The sequence below is a fragment of the Uloborus diversus genome, chromosome 8 (genome assembly GCF_026930045.1).
Source record: "Uloborus diversus isolate 005 chromosome 8, Udiv.v.3.1, whole genome shotgun sequence".
Classification (NCBI taxonomy): Eukaryota; Metazoa; Arthropoda; class Arachnida; order Araneae; family Uloboridae; genus Uloborus; species Uloborus diversus.
Genome location: NC_072738.1, coordinates 117734607 through 117759064, shown reverse-complemented (window position 1 = coordinate 117759064; position 24458 = coordinate 117734607). Strand labels below are relative to the sequence as shown.

Here is a 24458-nt window from a genome sequence, read left to right as displayed (position 1 = left end):
GGTCGAAAATTCAAGTTTTCGAAATCGCCTCTTGCTGTTTCAAAACCTTGATGCTGCCTGTAGTTCTTATGCATTTTTTAAAGCAAAGTTCTAATGCAGTTTTCCATTTTTTACGTCGCTTTCGGCAAAAAAAAGCCTTTGTGTGTGTTCATATTTTAATAAAGCTTAACAGCACTGGACTTAGTTGTTCGGTTTAATTGATAAGTTTTTTTCGGTACAGCGTTCGGCTATAAACTATCTGAACTTCGGGCAAGCTTGGGCTGTCCAACATAATATCAAATTTATATTAGTATTACGCATTACATGTGCTCATAACATACACACCTAATAAAATAAATGGAGTGGGAATGCTACTTGGTGTTTCGACTCCTTTATGCAGGCTACAGTTATCATTCGGATAAGTTGATTGTTAATCGAACTGTGTTCTTTGACTACATCCAGACCACTCAACATAATGTAAGCATAAAAAAGTAAGATTTACCTAAAGAAATCCTTTTTGTGCAGAAAAACATTTTTATTGTATGCGAAAATGTAGATGTTTCTAATAGCAGTGTTCGACCTTTTGTACAAATGAAAAAATACTACGCCCGATTAAAACTACGAGTTTCACTCAGTAAACCTTTAATTTTTTATTCGCGCGAATATGATATAAAGCATTAAAAGTATTATCAACTTCATTAGAAAGAAATTATTTTCTACTCCTCTGCTTTCTGCTGAAAAAAAAAAATACATTTTGTCTACGTTCGAAAAATTACACTTAAGAATGGACTCAGTTCAACTGGTTTTGGTTTTGAATTTTAAGTGTTCGATTAAAAGAGAAACATGTGAGGGCATTTAAGCCGTAACGGTTAAAGCAACCTTCTATGTGAAATAGTTCAATATGCAAAGATAAAAACACTTATTTTCAATCAAATTTATTACTTCTCTAGAATGTTTGTTTCAATCGCTACGTGAGATCTTCGTCATTCTTTAATCAAATTCCATGCTTTGCGAATAATTTTAAATCGTATCATGCTGGTTAATGACAAAACACAGATGCATGATCTTATTATTATTATTATTTTTTTGGCAAAAAGCTTTTTTGCTGTTTTTTACTACGCATTCCTTTAATGAATAGCTTTCGAAAAGGAAGGCGCAATTGCTAGGTTTGTTGGGGTGTCAGGCTGTTAGTCAGAATGGCGCCAATTCGAATACGTGCCAATAAATATCTCTTTAATGTTTCTTTTTTTCCCGTCAGATGCTGACATGTGCAGCACTGTATTTGCCACAACCTGTTTTTTCACATGCACAATTATTGCTTTTTCACGAGTCACCACTCAGCCACACTTTGAATGACATTTATGTTTGAATTGAAAATATGTACGACCAAAAGGTGAGCGATGATCAAATTATCACAACGTTGTATTTAACGAGGTTTTGTTACTGATGTCTTTAAATTACATGCCTTCTCTTCTGCGCTTACTTTTTTTTCGGTTCTTCTTCATAATGTTCTTCCTTTGAAATTCTTAAAGAGCGAAATGCCTTATGAAACGATTTGAAGCACAGTGCGGAGTTCCGCACGGGTCGACTAGTATATATATAGTAGGTATGTAACCATAAAATACTTTAGAAAGCAGGTCTAATTTTTGGTAAGAATTTGGAGGATGCCGACTTTCATCAATGATTCACCAGAAATATTTGGCATTTTGCCGACTCTTTGGAATGTGAATGTTGATATTCACTGGGTATGTCAACCTTTACCAAATCTCAGATTTTCATAGAAACAGGTATAGTAAAATAATATTTATACATTATACTTTATGATAGTAAAAGCTTCTCCAGCACCATAACCAGACTTTTGTTTTGGGGAGAGTTTAATAAAACACATTTCTTGTAAAATCTATATGGTGAATAAAATTCGATTTTATTTGTATGTTCTAATAATTTTTGTTACAATAGGTTAAAATAAGGTCTGCTGCTTTAATTGCATTAAAATTAACAAATGTAAAAAATAACATCTATTACATGAAGAGGGAAAATCTATTGTGTGCCCAACATAACTTCACCCCAGTTAAATGTTTGAAGTCCTTTTAAGAACTGAAAATAATAGATGCGTGTACTCATATACTCATATTGGAAGTAACATATCTTAAATTCATATTTTCTGACATTTATAAAATATGTTAAATATAGAGTTAGGCACTTTCAAATTTGAAGAATTTTGATTTTATTGCAAAATTTGAAGGAGAAAGCTGTATTTTTTTGCTAGAAATAATGTTTGCAATAACTACAATAAAAGTAAATTCTGTAGATAAAGCACAGAGTTCTTACAATTTTGCAATTGTAAAAATTTCATTTTTCAAATGAAATGTAAAAATAAACAAATAAATAACGATATAACAGTAATTTGTTAAGGAAAAAATAATTGGAAGCATTTTTTGGGATAGTTTTTGAAAATTTCTGGAAAGGGCATAAACTAAAAAACTACCCCTTGAATATGGTCCTATTTTTTTCTCTTTTCCAGTTAAGAAAAAGAGCAAAGGAAAGAAAGGAGAAAAGTTAATCTTTCCCATGTGCAAGAAAATCACATGTGAACATTCAAATCCTCAGAATTTCTTCACTGTACAAAAAACTTTTGAGTGATTTTTCATCCAGATCCTTTTTTCTCTCACTTGTTTAATTAGGGCAACAAATTATACTCTACAAAATCAGAGTTGTCACACTGAACAAATTTCAAACAAAATAAAAGATGCTTTGTCTTTCTTCTGGGCACACTTAATTTGAGGCAGTGCAAAGCAAAGGGATGTAATTGGATGTTTTAATGTGAATAAAAGGCATTTGAAGTTCAAATCCTAGGTAGAATTCTATTATTTTTTTTTCTTCAAATTCACACTGTACAGCAGCACCTACCATAGCAGAAGAGAAGTTATCCTATCATTTGAATGGTTATTTAAGTTTGAAGTTAAATACTTAAATAAAATACAAATACAAATACAAAAGTGACGACCAGCAACAGGCTCTGGGCCCAGCTAGACTGGTCCTAGTCAATTTACAATCCCCAGTGAAGATCAATGGCCCTCTTAAAACTGTCTACTCCTTTGCTCATTACCACCTCTTCCGGTAAGCTGTTCCAAGGTTCCACTACCCTGCTAAAATAATAATTTTTCCTAATATCCATGTTAGCCTGAGATTTAAATAGCTTAAAACAATGACCCCTTGTCCTGTTTTCAGTGCTAAACTTTAGCCCCGTAACATCTTTCGTTTTAATAAATTTAAATAGCTGAATCATGTCCCCTCGGTCTCTTCTTTGCTCAAGACTGTACATTTTTAGCCTACTAAGCCTGGAATCATAATCTAAGTGGGAAAGTCCACTTATTAGCCTTGTAGCCCGCCTTTGAACCCTTTCCAATACATTAATGTCTTTCTTAAGATAAGGAGACCAAAACTGAACAGCATACTCCAAATGGGGTCTTACCAAACTTCTATATAAGGGCAGAAGAACTTCTTTAGATTTATTTGAAATAGATCTATTGATAAACCCAAGCATCTTATTGGCTTTGTTGCTAGCAGTGCTACACTGTTGGCTAAACTTTAAATCCTGACTTTAAATAATAAACTTTAAATAATAATATTAATCAATATACTTTAAATACCAAGTAGAAATTTATCATAATGTTTCAACTGCATGATACAGAAGAAGCCTACACACTAAATTTACTCAAAAAGAAAAAAGAAGTTACAAGCTTAGCTTCTATACATACTCTTTCTTCTTCCTTTCGAATCTTTTCCAATTCCAATCTTTCTTGTTTCTTCTTAAACTCAACTTGAGCTTGTTCTTCTCTAAGAAGCCACAATTTATTTTGTCTAGCCCTTTAACAAAAAGGAGTAAAATGTGAGAAAGTTAATTGTTTTAGTCAAAATATAAAATTTAAAACAGTAAAACTTTAAATATAAGCTGTTAAACACTATAAAGACCGAAGCGATCATTTTGACCACAAACAATTTTCAACTGTTCATATTAGCTGGGTTTAATTTTCAAACTCTTTTTCCTTCATTGACTTTTCCTAACTATTCATTAAGGTCTTACAAAAGTAAATTTTATTTCTTTAGGCTTATTTTTACAGTCGCTATAAATGTTTATACCTAGAATGACTGACTGCGGTCATTTTGACCAACGAATGCTTAATAATGCATCCATTTTGTTTGCTTTTTTGTTATCAGATATGTGCACAATGGATTTTTCTTAGTTGTCAGTAACTCTTTTGTAATTGGTGGATTCGAGTAGCTCCTACTGATCAGGTGTAGTTCTTCGAACCAGGGCCGCTGAGAGACACGGTGGGCCACTTGTCACTACGGTTGCTAGGCCTCCCTCACCCATAAAACTTATAACATTTGTACAAGGGTTTCAAGCAGGGCCAACTCAAAGACCTGACCCCTAGTTTTTGAATAGATTGACATGGCCTTTCGTCAGCCCTGCTTTGAACTGTTAAGCAAATGCGAAACACCGGTTGATCAAGTGTTTTTTTTTTTTCTGCTATCAGAACAGGGGGTAAAGTTTAAAAAGCTGAATTTGAAATACATGTAACTGGATACCTAAAATTCATTTTGGATAGAAAAGGGGTGGACGTAAAATGGATGTATTCCCCCCTGCACCTGCTTCTTCTTCCGAGTCGGAATCTGACCAAAGTTCACTAATTAAAGTTGATGCGAAAGATATTGAAACCAATAAAAGAAAATTGCTGAAGAAAAAAAAAATAATAAAAATTAAAAAATAGTACTCCTCCTTCCAATGAGTGAAAGAGAAAAAAGAAGTAGCAAAAGATGGAAAAGTATGGAGTAGAGTTTCATCAGGAACTCCTATAGGAAGACTGCAACAGCATAACGCCTGCAGAGCCTGTTTCTAAAGAAATAATTTATGGCCCAAAACTTGGGGTTTGAACTTTGTCCATAAAACAATGGCATGCAACAGATTGTTCTAAATCTGGCTCCAGGTGATGGCAGATGAAAGTTTTTAAAAATATTCTGGATGTAGTAGCTATCAACACTTGACTCATTTACAAGAAAATTTCTGGTACTATGATTGAACATTGAGACCATATTTTATCTTTAGAGGGCAAACTCAGAAAAAGTATATTTCCTCCAAGTCACCCCCACTAAGCAGTTTTGCTACAGATGATCAAGTCACTATCTCGGGAGAAAAAAAAACGAAAATAATGTCGAAATTAAAACATTTGTTCTGAGTGTAAGCTGCAAGAAAGTTTGTGGATCATCATCAGGCAAAGCGATAACGATAAGTATTCGCAAATATTGTAAAAGAGGTTAATGTAAGTTATAGTGCAATATTTATGCAATTACGGAAACAACCACATGCATGGGTGAAAATATTAGTTATAGGCCAGTGCGAAGAACTTTGAAAATGGTAAAAAGTTGTAAAAAATTAGAACAGGATGAAACTACTTAGAAAGGTAAGAAAATATAATAAAATTAATAGGATAAATCATTTACGGGCAATCTGAGATCGGGAAGGGGGGAGGAGAGGGGTTTAAGGGTTCAAAACAGTTTATCATGATTTCCGACAAAACTACGAGTCCAATCGAAAAAAGTAAATGACAAAGCCATTGGTAATAAAAAGTTCTACAACTTTTGTATTTTTACTTTTTTTACATAACATCAAAATTTATGCAAAAAATGAAAAAAAAAATGACTTTTTGGTTTTTCATTTTTATCTCCCACAAAAAATGATTTTTTTTCACAAAACTTGGTGAAAAGTTACCTTTTCATATCTCAAATACACTGCATTTTTTTTAAATTTAAAATATGCATTTTTTTTCTGTTTTTGATTTAATATTAAAAAAGCATCATAATTTTCAATCAAAAAATCTGACTTTAAAAAAAAAATCGGTGTGTGATTTTTGTTGGAATCTCAACTTTCTGATGATATAAAAAAATATATACAATAGTATGGGAAAATTTCACAGAAAATGATAAAAACGAATTTGAAAAAAAAAATCATCATTACGTAAAATTTTAAGCTATTTATTAAAATTTACACTTTAATTACTCAAAAAATGTAAGTTTCCACGTTAAATCATTAAATTGAAAATTCATGGAACATAGGGATTGCAAAAAACACACGAAAATAGTTATAAAAAGTCAACATACAAGCAGTATGATAATACACTTTTACTGCAACTAAATCAGAAACATCTCAAACGAGCTATAATATTTTTATCGAAATCATTCTGCGTGTTTTGTTATTTATAAACACATATCCATAATATCCAATTGTTAGGTAAATCGTTTTTTCAATTGAATTTCCTGGTGAAACTTAAAAAAAATATAAAGAATGCAGCATGAATGAAATATCAGCTTCACATATTCAATGTTCGGGTACATTAAAAAGAAAAGCATGAAATAAATTTTTGATTAAAAAACAACCATTTATCAGTATCATTCTTTCTTTTTTTTATTTTTAGGTTATGTCATGTTAAGCATCATACTATTTATGAAAGAAAATAATATTTTTATTTTACAGCTGATTGATTTAAATTAAAATACATGTAGTATTTACCTTACTATGTAGATTCAAAAAGATTATTTTAAACAAGTAAATTCGTCATGATTTTCTATAAGTAACTTAATCTGCACCTGTATGTTTACAAATGATGTTGTTCATTGCTCAAATGATCTTAGCAGCTGCTACGAAATAATCAGCAGGTAGTAAGGCCTTGACATTTCTAGACCATTTCCCACTTCTGTACAAAATATTTTCTGAAGGCTACAATGTTCTATAGACCATTTAAGTATATAAGTTATCCTCAGATATAGAATTACGAATATCACTGATCAAGTAACACTCTGATGTCAGCATGAAGAAAAATGTCGATAATAAACACAAAAAATTTGAGAATTTAACATCAGCTTTAATTCACTGAACTTGTCAAAGTCAATATAGTGATGAGACTGCAATAGCTACATTTTGTACTTCAAGACAGAGAGAATCAAAGGAAGGAAAAGAAATAAATAAAGACATTCTCACATTTAATTTGGAATCTCACTGTGTTTTTACGGTGGGGTTTTTGGTAATATTTCAAAAGAAAAAATACGATCGGTAAAAAATAACAATGGAAATGATAACATATTATAGCATATTCAAAAACAAAACACACAGAATGTCCCACTTCTGTACAAAATATTTTCTGAAGGTTACAATGTTCTATAGACCATTTAAGTATATAAATTATCCTCACATACAGAATAGCAAATATCACTGATTGAATAATGCTCTGACGTCACCATGAAGAAAAGTGTTGATAATAAACACATAAAATTTAAGAATTTAACATCAGCTTTAATTCACTGAACTTGTCAATGTCAATACAGTGATGAGACTGCAATAGCTACATTTTGTACTTGAAGACAGAGAGAATCAAAAGAAGGAAAAGAAATAAATAAAGACGCTCTCACATTTAATTTAAAATCTTGTGTTTTTTCGATGGGTTTTCAATAATATTAAAAATATAAATTTAAAAAAAAAAGATTGGTAAGAAATAACAATAGAAATGTCAATATATTACAGCACATTCAAAAACAAAACACACAGAATGATTTTGATAAAAACATTATAGCTCGTTTGAGATGTGCCTGATTTAGTCGCAGTAAAAACACATTATCATACTGCTTGTATGTCGGCTTTTTATAACTATTTTCGAGTGTATTTTTGCAATCCCTTCGTTCCATGAATCTTCAATTTAAAAATTTAATGTGGAAACTTACATTTTTGAGTAATTAAAGTGTAAATTTTAATAAATAGCTTAAAATTTTACGTAATGATTTTTTTTTTCAAATTCGAACTGTTTCGTTTTTTTTCATTTTCTGAAAAATTTTCCCATACTATTGTATATATATTTCTATACCAACAGAAATGAGAGATTCCAACAAAAATTACATGCACCGATTGTTATAAAAAATCAGATATTTTAATATGAGATTTTTTGATTGAAAATTATGATGCTTTTTTTAATATTAAACCAAAAAACAGAATAAAAAATAAATATTTTAAGTAACAAAAATTGCAGTGTATTTGAGACATGAACTTTTCACCAAGTAGGGAGGGGGGGGGAGACCTCAAACAAGGGAACTAAAAAGAAAAAACAAAAAAGTCAGTTTTTGAATTTTTTGCATAAATTTTGGGGTTAAGGTTATGTAAAAAAAGCGCAACTACAAAAGTTGTAGATATTTTTAGTACCAACACTTTGTTCTTTATTTTTTTTTTCTACAGGACTCGTAATTTTGCCTGAAATCATGATAAACTCTTTTCAACCCTTAAATCCCTCCTACTCCCCCCTTCCTGAATTCAGATCGCCTGTAAACTATTTTTCCTATCAATTTTATTATATTTTCTTACTTTTCCAATGCGTTTTATCCTGTAGAAATCTATTTTTTTTGGTCTCAAACATTATTGGTACTGGTCTATTAGTCAATAAATGTTTTGAAAATTTCCTACATAGTTTTCAAATTTAATCCTTTTTAATATCAATTATGTAATGCATTTGCGTATCGCACTTGATCGAACACATAATAAAAAAAAGCCCCCCTAAGACTGTTTTACAGATTATAGTATGGTTAAATTGTTGAAGTAATTTATAACATATTAAACAAATCTTTTTCTACGCCTGAAAATCCCGAAAAGAGGTTGATTCCTATCTTTTAAGTATGGTGTTCAAAATGACCGCTACTAGACTTTCTATGTAGACGGAAATTGCCGTCTTTCAAGTGTTAAGTAAATATTTATGTACGTTATAGCAAAACCATTGAGGAATAAAATTCACAGTTGGCAACTAAACTGTCAGAAAAACCTAACAATGATACTCTCCAAGAGAAAAATCATGGTAAAGATGCCATATGAACCCCTCTTAGGAATTTTTGAATTTTAGGGCAATATTGGAGGAAAAAAAAATTGATAATTGATGCCAAGAATATTCCAAAACTTTATAACCCTGATACAATATTGACCTCATGTAATGGCAACAAAGTTCAGATAACAAAGTTTTTTTTTATAATTTCAGTAAAAACTTTCTGTTTGCCATTTTTGCAAATGTGTGTGCAATGCTAAGAAGTGGATTTTTTAGTTCTGAAAGTGAATAAATTTGAAAAAGTGAACAGTAAAACTTCAAACGGAATCAAAGCAGTCATTTGCAATGAGAGAAATCGCAAGGGTGTGGCTCTGTTGGGAAGAATGCCAATTTGTTTCTTGTTTTTGGATTGAAGATGTTATAACTTGCAACTTTGAAAGTCCTGTTTTAACCCTCTTGCAAGATAATAAAATATGCTTTTATTTTACTAAATTTTCAACTCTTAGGAAATAGCACATTTTAAAAGAAAATAAATTTTTTTGTAGACAATTTACTTATTAGGAAATTTCTTCTTAGTTTACTTTTGTTCAGATGATTTACTAGATTCTTATACCAGAAAATATGTGTTTTGTTGCTTGCAAGTGAAAAAATATGCTTATGCAATTTCATAGCATTTTTGATGGCAATCTCTAATCATCTGTTACTGGTTTTCTATACAGTCAAATCTTATTTTAGTAAAATCCATTACCGCACAAGACTTTTGTGATATTCAACTCAAATTTCATTATAAAACAAAAACATTTGAAATATCGGTATATAATGAAATTTCATTAGTGAAATTATTTTGCTTGTCTTTCAGATTTTGTTAAAACAGAATTGACTATACGGTTGAACTTGCTTATAACAAGCCCTGATTTAGTGAGAACCCGGGTTTAGAGAGGAGGTCAGAAAGATCTGGTTGATGTAATGTTAAACGTTGGGAGTATAACCAGGGGTGCCTACCCCCCTAAGGGCAAGGGCAAACCCCCCTCAATGATCCCCTAGGTGGGGGATCATGGTTTTTAACGAGCAAACCCCGTTTAAAGTAAGCAATATTTTCGGGATTCATAAAATTTCGATTCCTTTTCAGCTCTGCTTATCCGTAGAAAAATTCTTTCAATACTTTGAAGTCCACCAAAACTTAGTGATGGGTGATAAATCAAGAGAACAAGTGATGACGCCCCCTTTTTTTTAATTTATGAAAAAGAGAAAGTTTTGAATATTTGCTGATTCAGTTCCCAGGATATAGTAGCTAAAATTTTAGCTAAACTAATACAGACGAAAAAACAATGGAAACAATGATAACAGCGAATATGAAGAATTTGACACTGAACAACCGTCAACATATTCAATGGCTTTTCAAGTGCCAAAAAGCTTCAAACTTTTTCCAAATCAATAACACAGGAAAGAAACAGTAAGAGGGAAGCAAATTACCCATCTTCTTTTGCTGTGCACAGAAATATGAAAAAATAAGGCAAGGAAAGTGTGTACAAATTTTTATGATATTTGACAAATTTGTTTTTTACAAGCACTCGGATGTGGAGGTGCCATAGTGCTTGTTATAATCAAGTTTCATTGTATTATTTACCATTTTCTAAACAGTGGAAAATGAATATCATGCTGAGTAAAAAAATTTTGTCTTTTTTACCAGGGTGGGGCTTTTGTTTACTTTTGGATTTTCCTTTTGATACAATTAAAAAAAAAAAAAAAACAGAAAAACAGAATTCTGCAAATCTAAAGAGAAAAAGAATGATGTATAAGCTTTTGACTCCGCCTGTCGACAATTTGTTATTTAGGGGTTTAATTGTTCAGGTACGTAATCAAAACATTATCAAATTGATTTTTTTTTGTCTCATACTTTGATAGTACAAATGTGTACTATGCCATTAAAGATACTGAATACTACTAGAAAATCAAGAAAATAAATAAAACCTTTCTCTTTCCTGAAATTGCTCATATAATTCTTCATTTCGAAGTCGTTCTTCTTCTTTGGCTTTAAAATTAGGAGAATTTTCTCGTTTCTGTTGCTCTGAGAGAAAAAAATGAGAAAAGAAATTTTAGTTTTTGAAGAGCAAAAGCAGTAGTTAGGTGTTATAGGACTAAAATATTCTGCAAAGAATCTTTGACAGTTAAAAAACATTCATAAAAAACATGTTAATGCTTCTAAAAGTTTAATTCAAATGCATAGAATTTCATATTTTACCTTGAAGAATAAAAAAGTTTCAACTTAATAAATATAGGTACAAGTTTTTAACTTATTATATTGGAATGTGATCCATTGATTTTGATATCAACTAGTTAATACATAAAATACACCAGACAGCTCAGTTATTCTATTCGAGGACTGAAGTTTCGTGCTTTTTAGCACTCATCAGCCTAGAATATGAAGTAACTGAGCTGGAGGCGGAAAACCTCTTAAAGGGGCCAAACAAACTGGTAGCTAATGTAGAATTAGCATACCAGACGAGTGACTGCAGCAATGATGTGGTTCAACTCAAAGATTGAAGGCAAAGCTAGGTATTTTGCAGTAAGTTACCACCCTAACCCAGGGAGGGTTCAGGCAGAAATACATAAAATGCAACAGCCAGCTCAGTTATTCCATCCCAGGACTGCAGTTTCGTGCTTTTCAGCACTCATCAGCCCAAAATAGGAAGTAACTGAGCTGGAGGCGGAAAACCTCTTAAAGGAGCCAAGAGAGCAGAATAAACTAGTTGCTAATGTATAATTAGCATACTAGACGAGTGCTTGCAGCAATGGTGCAGTTTAACTCAAAGATTGAAGGCAGTGGTTGGAAGTAGCGCGCTACAAGTAGCGACGCTACTGTAGTAGCTACATTTCTGAGTAGTTTGTAGTTAACTACTCACTGCACTACTTTTTTAAAAAAGTAGTGCAGTGAGTAGTTAACTACAAAAAAATAGTAGTTTGTAGCGATTTCTGGAAACTACTTTTAAGTAAACTGAAAAAAAAAGGTTCAAACGAATTTGACTGGCGCAAATTTTACACAAGTACATCAGCGGTTGCAATGAGAAATAAGACTCATAAGAATACGAGCCGATCTCAGGCATTTCATTTTGACGCCATACGTTCTATCTGTTTGACGCCATTAGTTTTTATGCCGTCGTAATTTTCATATTTCACCAATATTCATATTGCAAAAAGCACTTATTCTCACGAAAATGAAGATATCGGTGATTTCGCGAGTTGAAAATTTGCTGAATTTTATATGACCAGACCGAAGATTAAAAAAACAAAAATAATTTAGCGAGGCTTAAATTTTCGACAGTATTCACCAAACAAAAAGAAGCTACTGAAAATGTTATAGAAAAGTATGAAATTGAACTGTTCTGGAGGACTTACAATAAATACGAGCATTACAGTGTGTGAGAGTATGATAACAGACATTTTTCTTAATGTCTTCCGATGAGCTAATTTATCAATATTTTTTATTCAGTCCTCTTACGGTGTGTGTGTGTGTGTATTAGAGTGCCCCAAAAAAAAAAAAAAAAAAAAATTGAAAGTTGATTTTTCAAGTAGCACACTCTCTTATATTTTAACCTTTTACTTCAAAAAAAAAAAAAAAAATCATGTAATTTGAACAACGGCAGCAAGTGCCAATTTGTCTGAAAGTGTGAACCAGCACTTGTGCAATGCTAGGCCAAATTAAAATAAAATGTTTTTTTTTGTTTTTTATAAAGTCAAAATTTCTGTTGATAAAGCGTTGCTCTTATAACCCACATATGCACCACAAAAACATTTATTCAAATTAAAAACCATTTAGATGTCCCACACGTGCCTAACATTTATAATTTTCTTCAAAAAATTAAGTTTTTGATACATATTTTCAGAAATGAAGATTTTACGAAATTATCAAGCTGAAAAATATAAACAGTTAAGTAGAAAAGTAGGTAATTAGCTTTAAATAGAAATTTTTGTTTTCCTGCAATTTTTAAGTCTCCCGCATAGTACTCAAAGATCTGGGTTTTTTCCAGATTGAGTTAAATTTTTCATTTAAAATATATTATTTTTTTATTATTCGTTTGTAATTGTTGATTTGTAAATGTGTTCGTCAGTAGTTTTTGAACTTGACATTCAATTTAAATTTATATGTAATTTTTAAAAGATAACTGAAAAAAAAAATCAATTTTTAAAATAAAATTATAAGTTTAAGGTCAAGTGAGGCATATCTAAATGTTTTTTTAATTTGAATAAATGTTCTTATTCAAATTAAATTCTTATTCAAAGTAGTTGTGGTACATGTGGGGTGTTGGGTACAGGGGCAACGTTTTATCAATAGAAATTTCTAGTTTTTAAAAAAAGTTTTTTTTTCGATTTGGTCTAGCATACAAGTACTGTTTTACACTTTCAGGTGCAAGTCGGCACGGGTTGCCGTTGTGCAAATTATATGAAACTTTTTCTCACGATTGTTTTGACACAAGAAGAAAAATACAAGAGTGTATGCGACTTGAAAAATAGACTTTCATTTTTTGAGGGACAACCTGTTGTGCATGCTTTTTATTTACTTATTTTTTGGAAAGTAGCGAAGTAGCGACTACATTTCAAAAGTAGTTTGTAGTTTCTACATTTTGAGAGAAGTAGTTGTAGTTAACTACATTTGTAACAAAGTAGTTGTAGTTGTAGTTCGCTACAAAAAAAATGTAGTTTTTCCAACCACTGATTGAAGGCAAAGCTAGGTATTTTATGGTAAGTTTTTAAACTGCTTTTAGGCAAGTTAAGGGATAAGGGCTGGATGAAAGCTAATCTCTGTTGAAAAATTTTCTAAATTGAAGTCCTAAAATGCAACTTTGGTTACCTTTCGTGGCATTTGTGGAGGAGCATGGGGAAAGATGTCTCTCCCTCAAAAAAAATTTGAAATGAAAGCTATAGAAACTCAAATTTAGGCACTCTTTGGACTCATGAGCAATATGTGCACTCTGAGGGCAGCTATATTTAGACATCACCCAAGTGTCTATAGTTGGAATCAAGAAATGATTTAAACGATGGAGCTAAATATTGGAAATAATAGCTCTGTTTCAAGGAGATGGATATAATTTCTCTCCCAGTTAAGACCTAAACTTCTTTTAAAGTAAAACACATGTGTTAAATTTTATCTTCTCATAAAATTTTCTTTCTTTTTGTTTCTTTAAAAAAAAATCTCACAACAAGAAGGTTTGGGAGGGGCCCTGGTGTTTCTCTAGATCCGCCTCTTTTTAGAGCTGGGTTGGAATACTTCAAATTACTGTTGATAAGTTTTTGGCTGGCAAATGCATTGGCTTCAGTGGGAATCATGAGGTTAGATGACAGGAGGAAAGCTCTGAATTCCTTGGCAAGTTCATCGGCTTTCTCATTACCAAAGATATTTACGTGGACTAGTATCCATTGTAAACTGCAGGACCTCTTGCCTCTACACTTCTGGATGGCTTGCAGTGCAGGTCTTGTAAGGGAGAGGATGATTATGCCTCTGGATCTGTGGATGATTTTTTGAAAGGAAAATCTCCTATACACTCTTGATTGCAACGAGTTTGCATGAGTAGTTGGATGTTATTTTGCCGACTTGAATTTTATAATAGGGGTGTTCAATGTTTGATCCCTTCAAGAAGACTCTCACACCTATTTTATCAAGATTTGAGTCAGAGGAGCCATCTGGAAGGCAATTACTAGGTTTTGAGTTTCGGTAGTAAGATTTTTGATGGTATAGGCTGCTTTTCTTTGATTACTGAGAGAGATTCATTATTAGTGTACAGTCGTAGGAGGTTTCGATTTACAATTGTATGCAAGTGAAGGTGCAAAGTATGTAAAGTTACTTTCAGAATTTTGAGTGACTTGTACTAGAAGTTGATTTTTTCTGATTTCCTAGCCTCGTTGCAAGGATGAGGATCTTTGCGATTTCGTATAAACCCCGTCTTTGTTGTAGGGTCCACACACAGCAGCAGAGGCTTTTTCATTCCATGCTTTGAAAGTTCTACTGGAAATGTGATTTTCAGATAGGCTTCGAATGTTATTTCAAATTTTAATAGTGTATAATTTCCTTCTGCTTTTTAATAGGGTGATGGCATATACAGTCGTCTCTTGCTACTTCGCGCTTCGACTTTCGCGGCTTCACTACATCGCAGCTTTTTCTTTTTTTTTTTAATGCACTCGTGTAAACTGTTTCCTACATAAGGCTAACAAAGTATGTCATTTAAGTAAGGTAAGCTCTTCTGAGGACTGTAGTTGTACTAGTTGAGGGAGTGGAGGTATAAAATCGTTGAAGAGAAAGTTAGGAATCGCTACCTCATTTTAATCGTTAAACACTAACTGAAAAGTATAAATCACTGTATTATTACATCTGTAATTGTAAATGGTGTTCAACAATGTACTAGATTTTTAAGTTGTATGCGTAATACCTTAAATGAGGATAAATGTAGAGGAAGAACGGGAGCACATACGGTCACTAACTGGCAATTAATTCATAATCGAACAAGTTGAGCTATTTTCATAGATTCGTAGTAGTGTGTACAAACTGCATGTGTGTGTGTGTTTATTTCCCAATAATTAACAACGTGATACCTATTACGTCTAACATATCTCATTTTCTCATACTTTGTGCATTTTTTTAAGTAATGAAAATGTAATGGTGGCTACGTTTCATGTCTAGGGGGCTCTACCTATGTTAAAATCCTATTTAAATTGTCTTAAGTAATTTTTATGCGCTCCAATTAGGAAAATATACGGTTTATAAATATAGAATCCTACTTTCCGGAAATTCAGTTATCGCGGTAAAGTCTGGAACGAATTAACCGCGATAAACGAGGGTTGACTGTATTCCTTTTCAGTTTTGATGTTGTTAGTTGATGAGACAGCTCCGGTGATGATTTTTGAGGCCCTCTACAGGTTCTGTCCATCTTTGCTTTTGTGGTAGGCTTGGCTGCTGCCTAAATGGGTGCAGTATACTCAAGAATGGGCCTGACCATAGAACATATGTATTTAGGAGCATTTTTGAAATTGATTCCCAAGAAACATTCCAAAGAATCGTTAGGATGTTAAGCTTTTTCGCCTTTTTTTTGTGAGAATCTTAGTTCTTAGGTCAGTATTACTAACCTCTAAAATGTGCCGTTTATGAATTAGCCTAGATCATCAAAACAATTATATTATAGTAATGTTATAAGTATTGTTTTCTTTCAGTTAAACATAAAGGATGTTAAAATAACAAAAGAGCTCTAATTGACTCTTCCAATAAAACTCTTTTTAGTAATGTAAATTATACAGATTAAAAGAAAAACAAACCTAAAAGTTCTTGCTGTTCTCTGTCCTTGGCTAACTGCTGCCTCTTTTTCTTCCTTCGAAATTTTTTTAACATAGCGCGAAACTGCTTGTGGCTGCAATATAAATTATATTTTAAAATACAAAGAAGGAATTACACACAAAAAGAACATAACAAATAGTAAATAAATAAAAATAAGCAGTAATTCAAATAATGTGAAAATTTTTGCATGTTTGAGTAAGCAGCCCTACTAGCAAAATTTCTTGCAACAACCTCGACTGATCTTGGTATTATACTGACGGCGTCAATACTGACGTGTTTCATAATGCATCAAGGTTGCATAAAGATTAAAATGCAATATTGCAATAACAACACGTATGCAACATTGCATTCATCTTAAAATACCAATATTGATATTACCTTATAATATCAGCATTGCATACATGTTGACGCCGTCAAGATAATATTGATTTCATGCTGTTGTCGTCAAGGTAATTAGTACACAATAGAACAGGGGGAACTTTGTTAATACTTATGCATGCGCACAGTTCTTTATACCCAGCGTCCCTTGCATTGCTGGCATGTTATCTTCGACCTTCGATAGAGCTCCTCGCTGCATGTGGCGCTGCATTCTTTAGGCTTCGCTAAGTTGGTTGCTTAGTTATTAGTGTGGAATAGTATTGTTTCAGGAATAACTTATGAATGCCTGATAACTGCATTTGTTTATTAATATGGTACTAGACAAGCCATACCGCAGACGATGTGCGATCAATGATAGAAAGGGCCGAGACTGTCCCTAGACTTTGAAACAAATGATAAATAGCCGAGAATTTCGTATTATCACTTCAATCTCATGAGTAAGATTATTTTTATTCAACGATTATTTATGTTATTCTTTAAGATAAATTCATATGTTTTGTCCAGAGGATATTTTCAATGCTGACATCCATTCGGAAATGTACTTTATTGTATCTATTTATTTATTGCAATCTTTACTCTTTAATATGCTATAAAAACTTTCGCAATTATTCCTTATTAAGTATTTTATGTCTTTATAATACAATTAGAAGCATGAATTTAAAAAAATAAGTCAAGTATTACACAAAACGAAGAACTTTTCATTTTTTAAATTAAATTGCGAGTACTATTAATATCTTTATATAAATTTCTGATCAGATGTCAGCTTTAAGAAAATATTCTTAGGCTAGAAAACTAATCAGTCTTGAAGAATAACAGAAATAATTAAAGAATGCAATTTAATTCTCGAGTTTGAAGTGAAAATAATACAAATAAATAAAGAGATAAAACACTGTGCAAACATACTGATTTCATACTGTCATGTCAATGTATCCTGACATTTTCCTGTCATCAATACATATGCAAGATTACAAAAGCAAAATCATCTTGCCCCGACCTAGATTGTTAAGTAGCTGTCATGATAATATCTTGATATTATCCTGTCATATCAATATGTATGCAAGATTACAAAAGCAAGATCATCTTGCGTAGACCTTGATTTCATGCTATCATGACAACATCTTGATATTATCCTCTCATATCAATACGTATGCAAGATTACAAAAGCAGCCTACCTTGATATTTTCCTGATATTATGCTGCATACACCTTGTCAGTCAATATTGCGGCAGCCTCCTGACAGCATAAATGGAGTAACATAACAATATTGAGGCAGCATTAATGCAAGGTTTTTTTTTTCGCATGTCAACCTTTATGCAATACGGAGGCAAGATATTTTGCTTACTGGGAGGGTTTGAGTACCCAGGTTTTATTTTTAGGTTTGCATTATGTGAAAAAAAGATGTGTTCGTGAACTTTTTTGTTTTTTGGCCATTTTTTTAAATTTATTTTTTGGAAAAAATATCCTCTCATTCTGTTTTAGAGCATGTTTAGCAATTAAAAATCTAATCTGAAATCCCTTTACCCTAAAGGCACCATTCATAAATTATGTAAGAATGATCATGGCAATCTTTATATAATCCCCCCTATCGCCATGAAAATGTACGTAAGATTTTTCAAATCCCTCTACCTATTCTTATGTAAGATTCCACTTTGTTTTCAAAACAATAAAATATTGTAAGAAAAGGACCAGTTAAAAACTTCCAGTTTGACATAAATCTAAGATTTTAATTTTTCAACAGAATTTTAAAATTATTTTAGCTATTGCTGATCTCGTAGTTGGTCCATGTTATAAGTACTTTAAGTATGTTACACACAGCATAATTAAATACGCATTGCTTGACATAAACCAACATCTCGATTTACTGTCTTTGTCTAATGTATGCAAATTTTATATTACAGGAATTGTTATTAGATTCATTACTATTAAATTATTTTTAAAGACCTTTTTGCATATGCTAAAAATTTGAAACCTAGGCTGAATGTTTTTCAAAAATTATTTTTTATATGCTGCCATGCTTAGCACAAAAATCGTATCTACACTTTTAGTCAAAATTGAGTTTTCCATCCCCACCCCTCCTCCTCGGGACCCTTACCTAATTAATGAATGGTCCCAAAGGTCTTCAAAAGGAATGATTTGTAAGCTGGGAGTTCTTTTTTTTTTTTTAATTTTACTTTTAACTCTTGTTTTGATTTCAGAGGAACTGATTGAGCTTAAAAGAAATAGAAAAACTTTTTACATATGAAATTTCAATGAATAGGCTGCTTTTAAGTAATTGAATGGGCCGCAACACAACCCAAATTGGGCCTGAATTGACTTCAGGTAACCAATTACTTTTTGCAACCCTTTTGACATAGGTGACCCATCTAAAAACAAGGGCTCACCACCACCCCTAAATATCACAAAGCTCTCCCCCTCCCCCCAAAAAAATGAGAAAATATCCCTCATAACACGCCCACCCCCTAGAAATTTCAATGGCGCAGCATGCTCAATGATCCCCCCAGGTGGGCACCCCTGCTTTTGACATGAATACCAAAAATGACCTTATTACTGCATTTGCAAATAATGTTCTGTATAATTTAATAAGTAATATAATGGTTTACCAACAGTTTTGCAGACATTCAAAAAAATTTCCCCCCTTAACTCACTGGCGGTTTGACATACGAGCGGAATTTCACCTGGAAAAGGTCACCTTGGGAACATGGCTATCTGCTCGAAATGGTCAATACTTTTTATCTTGAAATTTCCTCCCCCTTTCGGAAGGAGATAAAAAGCACTTAATCCCTTTTGACCAGGACGTGCTGTCAAAGCTCAACCCCTTTCTTTTCAACGCGTGTCGCAGGGAAGAGTGGAACTCCTCCAGACATGCTGCCAAGGTCCGTCCCGCCCATTTCTCCCCTCAACACGTGTAGCAAACGAGTTGAATTCCTTTCAGCCAGTCGTGTTTTACTAATCACAACTTTCTGCAATATTTATGAAGTAATAATCTAGATTTTAAATCTCTGGAATTGCTATCTCCTACTACTGCTCTAAATTACTATTTACATATTTTATTATTGAATTTAACTACTCATATTCAACATTTATAAAACAATATTTGGAACAAGTTATTTCAATATGAAATAGCTAAATGCATTTAGTTATGATTGTAATGTTTTGCATAACCTGAAATGATACGTAATAATAAAAAGCAATAAAGGAATTCCCTCCCCCCTTCCGCGCAATAGCAATTCGTTGTTTTTCTTTTAACGCTGGGGGGAAAAAAGCACTGCAAATTTATACATCTATGCATACTTTTTACATACTATGTTTGTATATGTATATTTTTTTCTTTATTGTGCATTTTTTTGTTTCGAATCTCGTAATATTTGAGACTAAGGTATCGTAATAGCGGTATACCTTATTTCCAAAATGTTCAACCAGGACCCCCCCTCCCCCCCACCGTGGGTATTTCAAAAGGTACACACCCCGGCTGGTTTTCAGAGTGTTTTAGAAGGTAGTTTATTCTCAATGCTATGGATAAATGATTACTAATTATCAGCCTAAACCAGGAATAATAAATGATACATGACGCAAGCAGATACATTTAAACAATTTATTTTGTAAACGTTAATCTTTTGAAGTTACTTCAGCAAGAAATGAGGAATTGAATTTTGAACAATATTTACTTGTTTATTGCATTGGCTAGGACTTTTTTAGAAAGTCTTTTTTGTTTTAAATCTTTTTGTAAAATTCCTTACAAGCTAATCCGATAGTAATTTTACAGGTCATAAATTACAAATCTGTACCTCAGAGCTAAACTAACGTGATTCACATACGCTACTTTACAGGAGAGAAAAAAATATGTCATGTGAGTGCAATTTTCGAAAATATGTAAAATATCCGATATTTTCAATCAATGCAAACTAATGTCTTCAAAATAGTAAATGCATCCTCAAATCACTCTTTACTTATTATTATAATATGCAGACTTAAAATTAAGGTTTCTTTAATTATTCATATCTAATATTCCATTTTACATTTTAGTCAATTTTAATAGAGTTAATATAGCGTTAGCTGTTCTACTCATTTGTCTTCTGTTAGCTACTTTTACACAGTTACATGATTCAGAAAAAAACAATATGCAACAGTCAGGGACACAGTCATAAGACATTTTCTTTTGTTCCAACCAATGGTTAACATTTAATTAGGTACTTTTAATATGCATTAAAATTGTTACATTACTAATAATTTTATGAATAAAAAAATACATTATTTTGTTATATTAATGTGTAATAATACATCATAAAACTATAGTGCATAACTTTTTTGGGTATTTTTAATAATAAATGAGCTATATTACTATGATTAATATAATTTTTATACTGAAAATACCGTAGTTGGTAAAATAAATATCGAAAATATCAAAATATCATGATATTTTCAGAACAAATATCGGATATATATCGGCGAACCCTAGCAGTAATAAACAGAAAATTCAAATTTTTGGACTTATGTCAGTCTGGCTACGAGGTACAGAAATGAAAAATTTATTATTTTAAATAATCCTTCACGGTTAATTATTTTTATATTTTTTTGGTCATCTGTAATGAAACTTACATTTTACCGAGACGTGAAGTAAACTGGCTGGGACACTGGATTTTTGAATGAAAATCGGGAATGTCTAGGATCCAGTTTGAAAATCGGAAAACAAATACTATATCCAACATTCACTGAATTATGGCGTATTTAACAAAGCTATTATTAAAGAAACACTGACAATCACATGGGATCTAGTATGGGGCGCCTCGATGAGAGGTCTCAGAAGGACAGTGTAACCTCCCCAAAAAATTCTCATTTGAAAAATGTGGAAACACTATTGCAACATTGAGATTCTTCTTTCAAATTTTAAAAATTGTTTTTAATGACGCATAATGTTGCTTCTCATTAGATGTTATATAAGTATGATATAATGTGCATGCTCATGTTTATCATTTGGAAAAAGTAGAACTTCATTCGAAAATTTGAGAATCCACCTCCCCCCCCCCCCTCTCTCATTTTATTTCCGAGTGTCCCTGCTAGTAGTTAAGACCTAAGTGACTGAGCTAGGTATCAAATCAAAGTTATGAAAACACAATTAAAGCAAAAAATAGTAAACAACGAAATACTTTTAAATTATAGTGGTAAAAAAAAAGTCGCAGCAAAAAAGTTGTTAAAATAATTTTACGAATTTTCATCCCCGTAAAAGGTTTATTAATTAGTATGAGGCATGAATTATCATGATTTTTCCATAAAAATCAAGGTTTTATAATTATTTTTGCTTAAGTTGTTCCAAGGAATTGAAAGATCATATGACTTTGTATCAAGCAATCGCACAGATTAAATAGTGATTTGAGATAAATATCAGGCTTTGGGCAAATTGAGATCAATAAAAATTCTGGATTTGTTGCTTAATAAAGTACAAATAGTTAAGCTCTGCTGAAGTTTTATTTTAATTATAAAACGGTTTAAACTTTTATTTATTTTTCTCTATTTATTATTATTCCTTTTTTTACATAAAAAAATAGTTATAAATTCTCACTTAACAATTTCCATCTTCCTACAAAATACTGTAGATCTTAAGCAACTCCATAGAAATTTCCTTTACTAAGAGTCAGGTCCCATTCTTCTGAATTTCTTCCCCCTCTCAATGAAAAAAATTCCGAGGCTCTTTATTTTTTATTGAAAAGAAAAAGCTACAAACGATTCAATTTTTGATTCTTTTTTTTTTGAAAACTATTCATTTTCATATACTTTTCCATTTTTAATAACAATAAAAAAAATATTATTATTGTTCTTTGCTAACAACTGAAGTTTTTTTTTTTTTTTTTTTTTTGTATAAATGTTAACACAATAGCTGCCTGGTGTTGTGCAAAATTTTTGCTCTTACTATATATTGTTTATTTAGTTTTTTTTTTTACTTATACAGAATTGAAATTGTATGCTAAGAGATAAATGTTTGTTTTTCTTTGTGATTAAAATAATTATAAGCTGAAGTATTAGACAGAATCGGTGAATTTAAAATGTTTCTGATATTAATGATTGAAATTTGCGACCAAAACCCAAGGCCAATCAGTAAGTGTAAATAAATTTGAAAAAAATATCCCTTTTTTTATATTTTTTATAATGTGTTTTGTGTACAACATCTGCCTAAATGTGCGTAAAACGCGACGTAAATGCACATAAAAGTTGAAAATTGATCTTTTATGTGTACTCTTTGGTTTTCTTTACAGCATTGTGATTTTATAACACTTAAAGTTCCTAAATTATATGTTAGTAGCAAATAAAGACGTAGCTAGAAATTTACTTCCAAAAGGATACTTAGTTTGTTTTTGTTCAATTTGAAATCTCACGGCTTTTATTTATTAATTTATTTGAAATGTAATTGAATATCATTGTCGTCAATTAAATTATGTTGCATCCATTTACAGCACAATCATTAATTAAATGTAAATTTTAAGCTTAGAAGAAAGAGAAGTGGATATTTCATTCTTGGAATCAAGTTTTGCTTTTAGCAGATGCTTACAATAAATAGCAAAGAGGTTTGCTTAGAAATCTTTGCGTTGATAAGAAGGATGCACTGAACCTTGAAACCCCAACCTGATGAAAGGGTATTGTTTGCATGTGTGAATACAGAAGGTGGGCCCCTGCGCTCCGGGGTGCCGCTCTCAGGAGAGGGGAAAGGAAACGCAGGATTCTACGCCTTGGACCGTTTGACAACGAAAATTTAGTGTCAGAAAAATACGTGTAAAACGCTAGCGACGTGATCTTGCTACGGCGTGATAAGACGTGCAAAACCGCCGGTAAGTTAAATCAAAAGGTATGATTCGAACTATTAACAGTGGAGTGGAAAGTTAAAATGTTGAACTGGTGGAAAACCAATACAAGGAAAAAAACTCAAGCAGGACACAACTCGTAAAAAAATCAATGGGGTAGTCTATGTTACCCTCTCTCATGGTTACCACAACTTTAAACTATACTGCAACAGAAATAAAAATCAAACTAATTTTTAGAGAAATATGCAATCTCCAGTTGCTTCATCATAACTTAATTCCTGCTACAATCGGAATTTTAACTGTAATGCACGTTCAAATACCTACAGGGAAGAAAAATCAATAAAGAAAGGCGGAAAGATCTAAATCTTCCCATTATTTCACACAAGTTTTTCCAGTACCCCTACGTTTTTGCCAGACATAGTCCTAGCTAAAAAGGTGCGGGGATGGTTACAAATGCCAACGTAAGAGAATTCTTACGATTATAAAATCATGGAGAGCTTAAGTTAAATCAAAAACGTGGTGGGACACTGTTCTCCTTTACTACACCATTGGCTTTTATACTAGCTCTATAAAATTCCTTCTTGAGATTCTCAGTTTACTAACCTGAGTTTACACACTTTGGTCACAACAGAAGACATTGTATGCCAATATCATTTGACTGCAGTCGTTTAATTGAATATTTAATGTTTCATTTTGCTTAATTAATATTCTTTCAACTACTTTTTAAAGTATACTTCGAAAACTTTGTTTACTTTTCTCATTATCAGCAGTTACAGTGAAAGTAGGACCGACTAATTGTTTTTTTTTTCTTTTTTTGCGTCCTTTTAAAAATGTTTTAAAAAAAACACCTTTAATGTAGTAATTTTTGTTTCACGTAGTTGTTCTACTGTTTGCTTCCGAAAGTTATCAACAAATATGCACCTGGTTTGTTACCACTCACCTTACGTTTGAGCGTAAGGTGAGCACGATAGGTAGCGACCGGTTGGTTCATCACGTGACAGCAATGATGTCAGCGGTTACTAACCGATTGTTCACGAACCAATGCTGGAGCGACGGCCACGTTCCAGCGGCGTACGCAGACAAATCAGTTCGGGGGGGGGGGGGGGGGCTGAGCTCGAAAGTCTTTGAGCTGGGG

At 32.2% G+C, this 24458-nt stretch overlaps 1 protein-coding gene across 1 annotated transcript in view; it reads right to left on the bottom strand.

Annotated features, from left to right (window-relative positions):
* LOC129227759 (U2 small nuclear ribonucleoprotein auxiliary factor 35 kDa subunit-related protein 1-like) overlaps positions 1–24063 on the bottom strand; it is a 73710-nt gene extending 49647 nt beyond the window's left edge. The window contains exons 1-4 of the mRNA XM_054862363.1: positions 23927–24063; positions 16137–16228; positions 10806–10902; positions 3741–3849 (exon numbers count right to left, since the gene is read on the bottom strand). Of these exons, the coding sequence (XP_054718338.1) occupies positions 3741–3849; positions 10806–10902; positions 16137–16228; positions 23927–23961 (333 nt within the window). The 5' untranslated portion in view covers positions 23962–24063. The remainder of the gene's footprint in view (positions 1–3740; positions 3850–10805; positions 10903–16136; positions 16229–23926) is intronic.
* Positions 24064–24458: the final 395 nt, after the last annotated feature.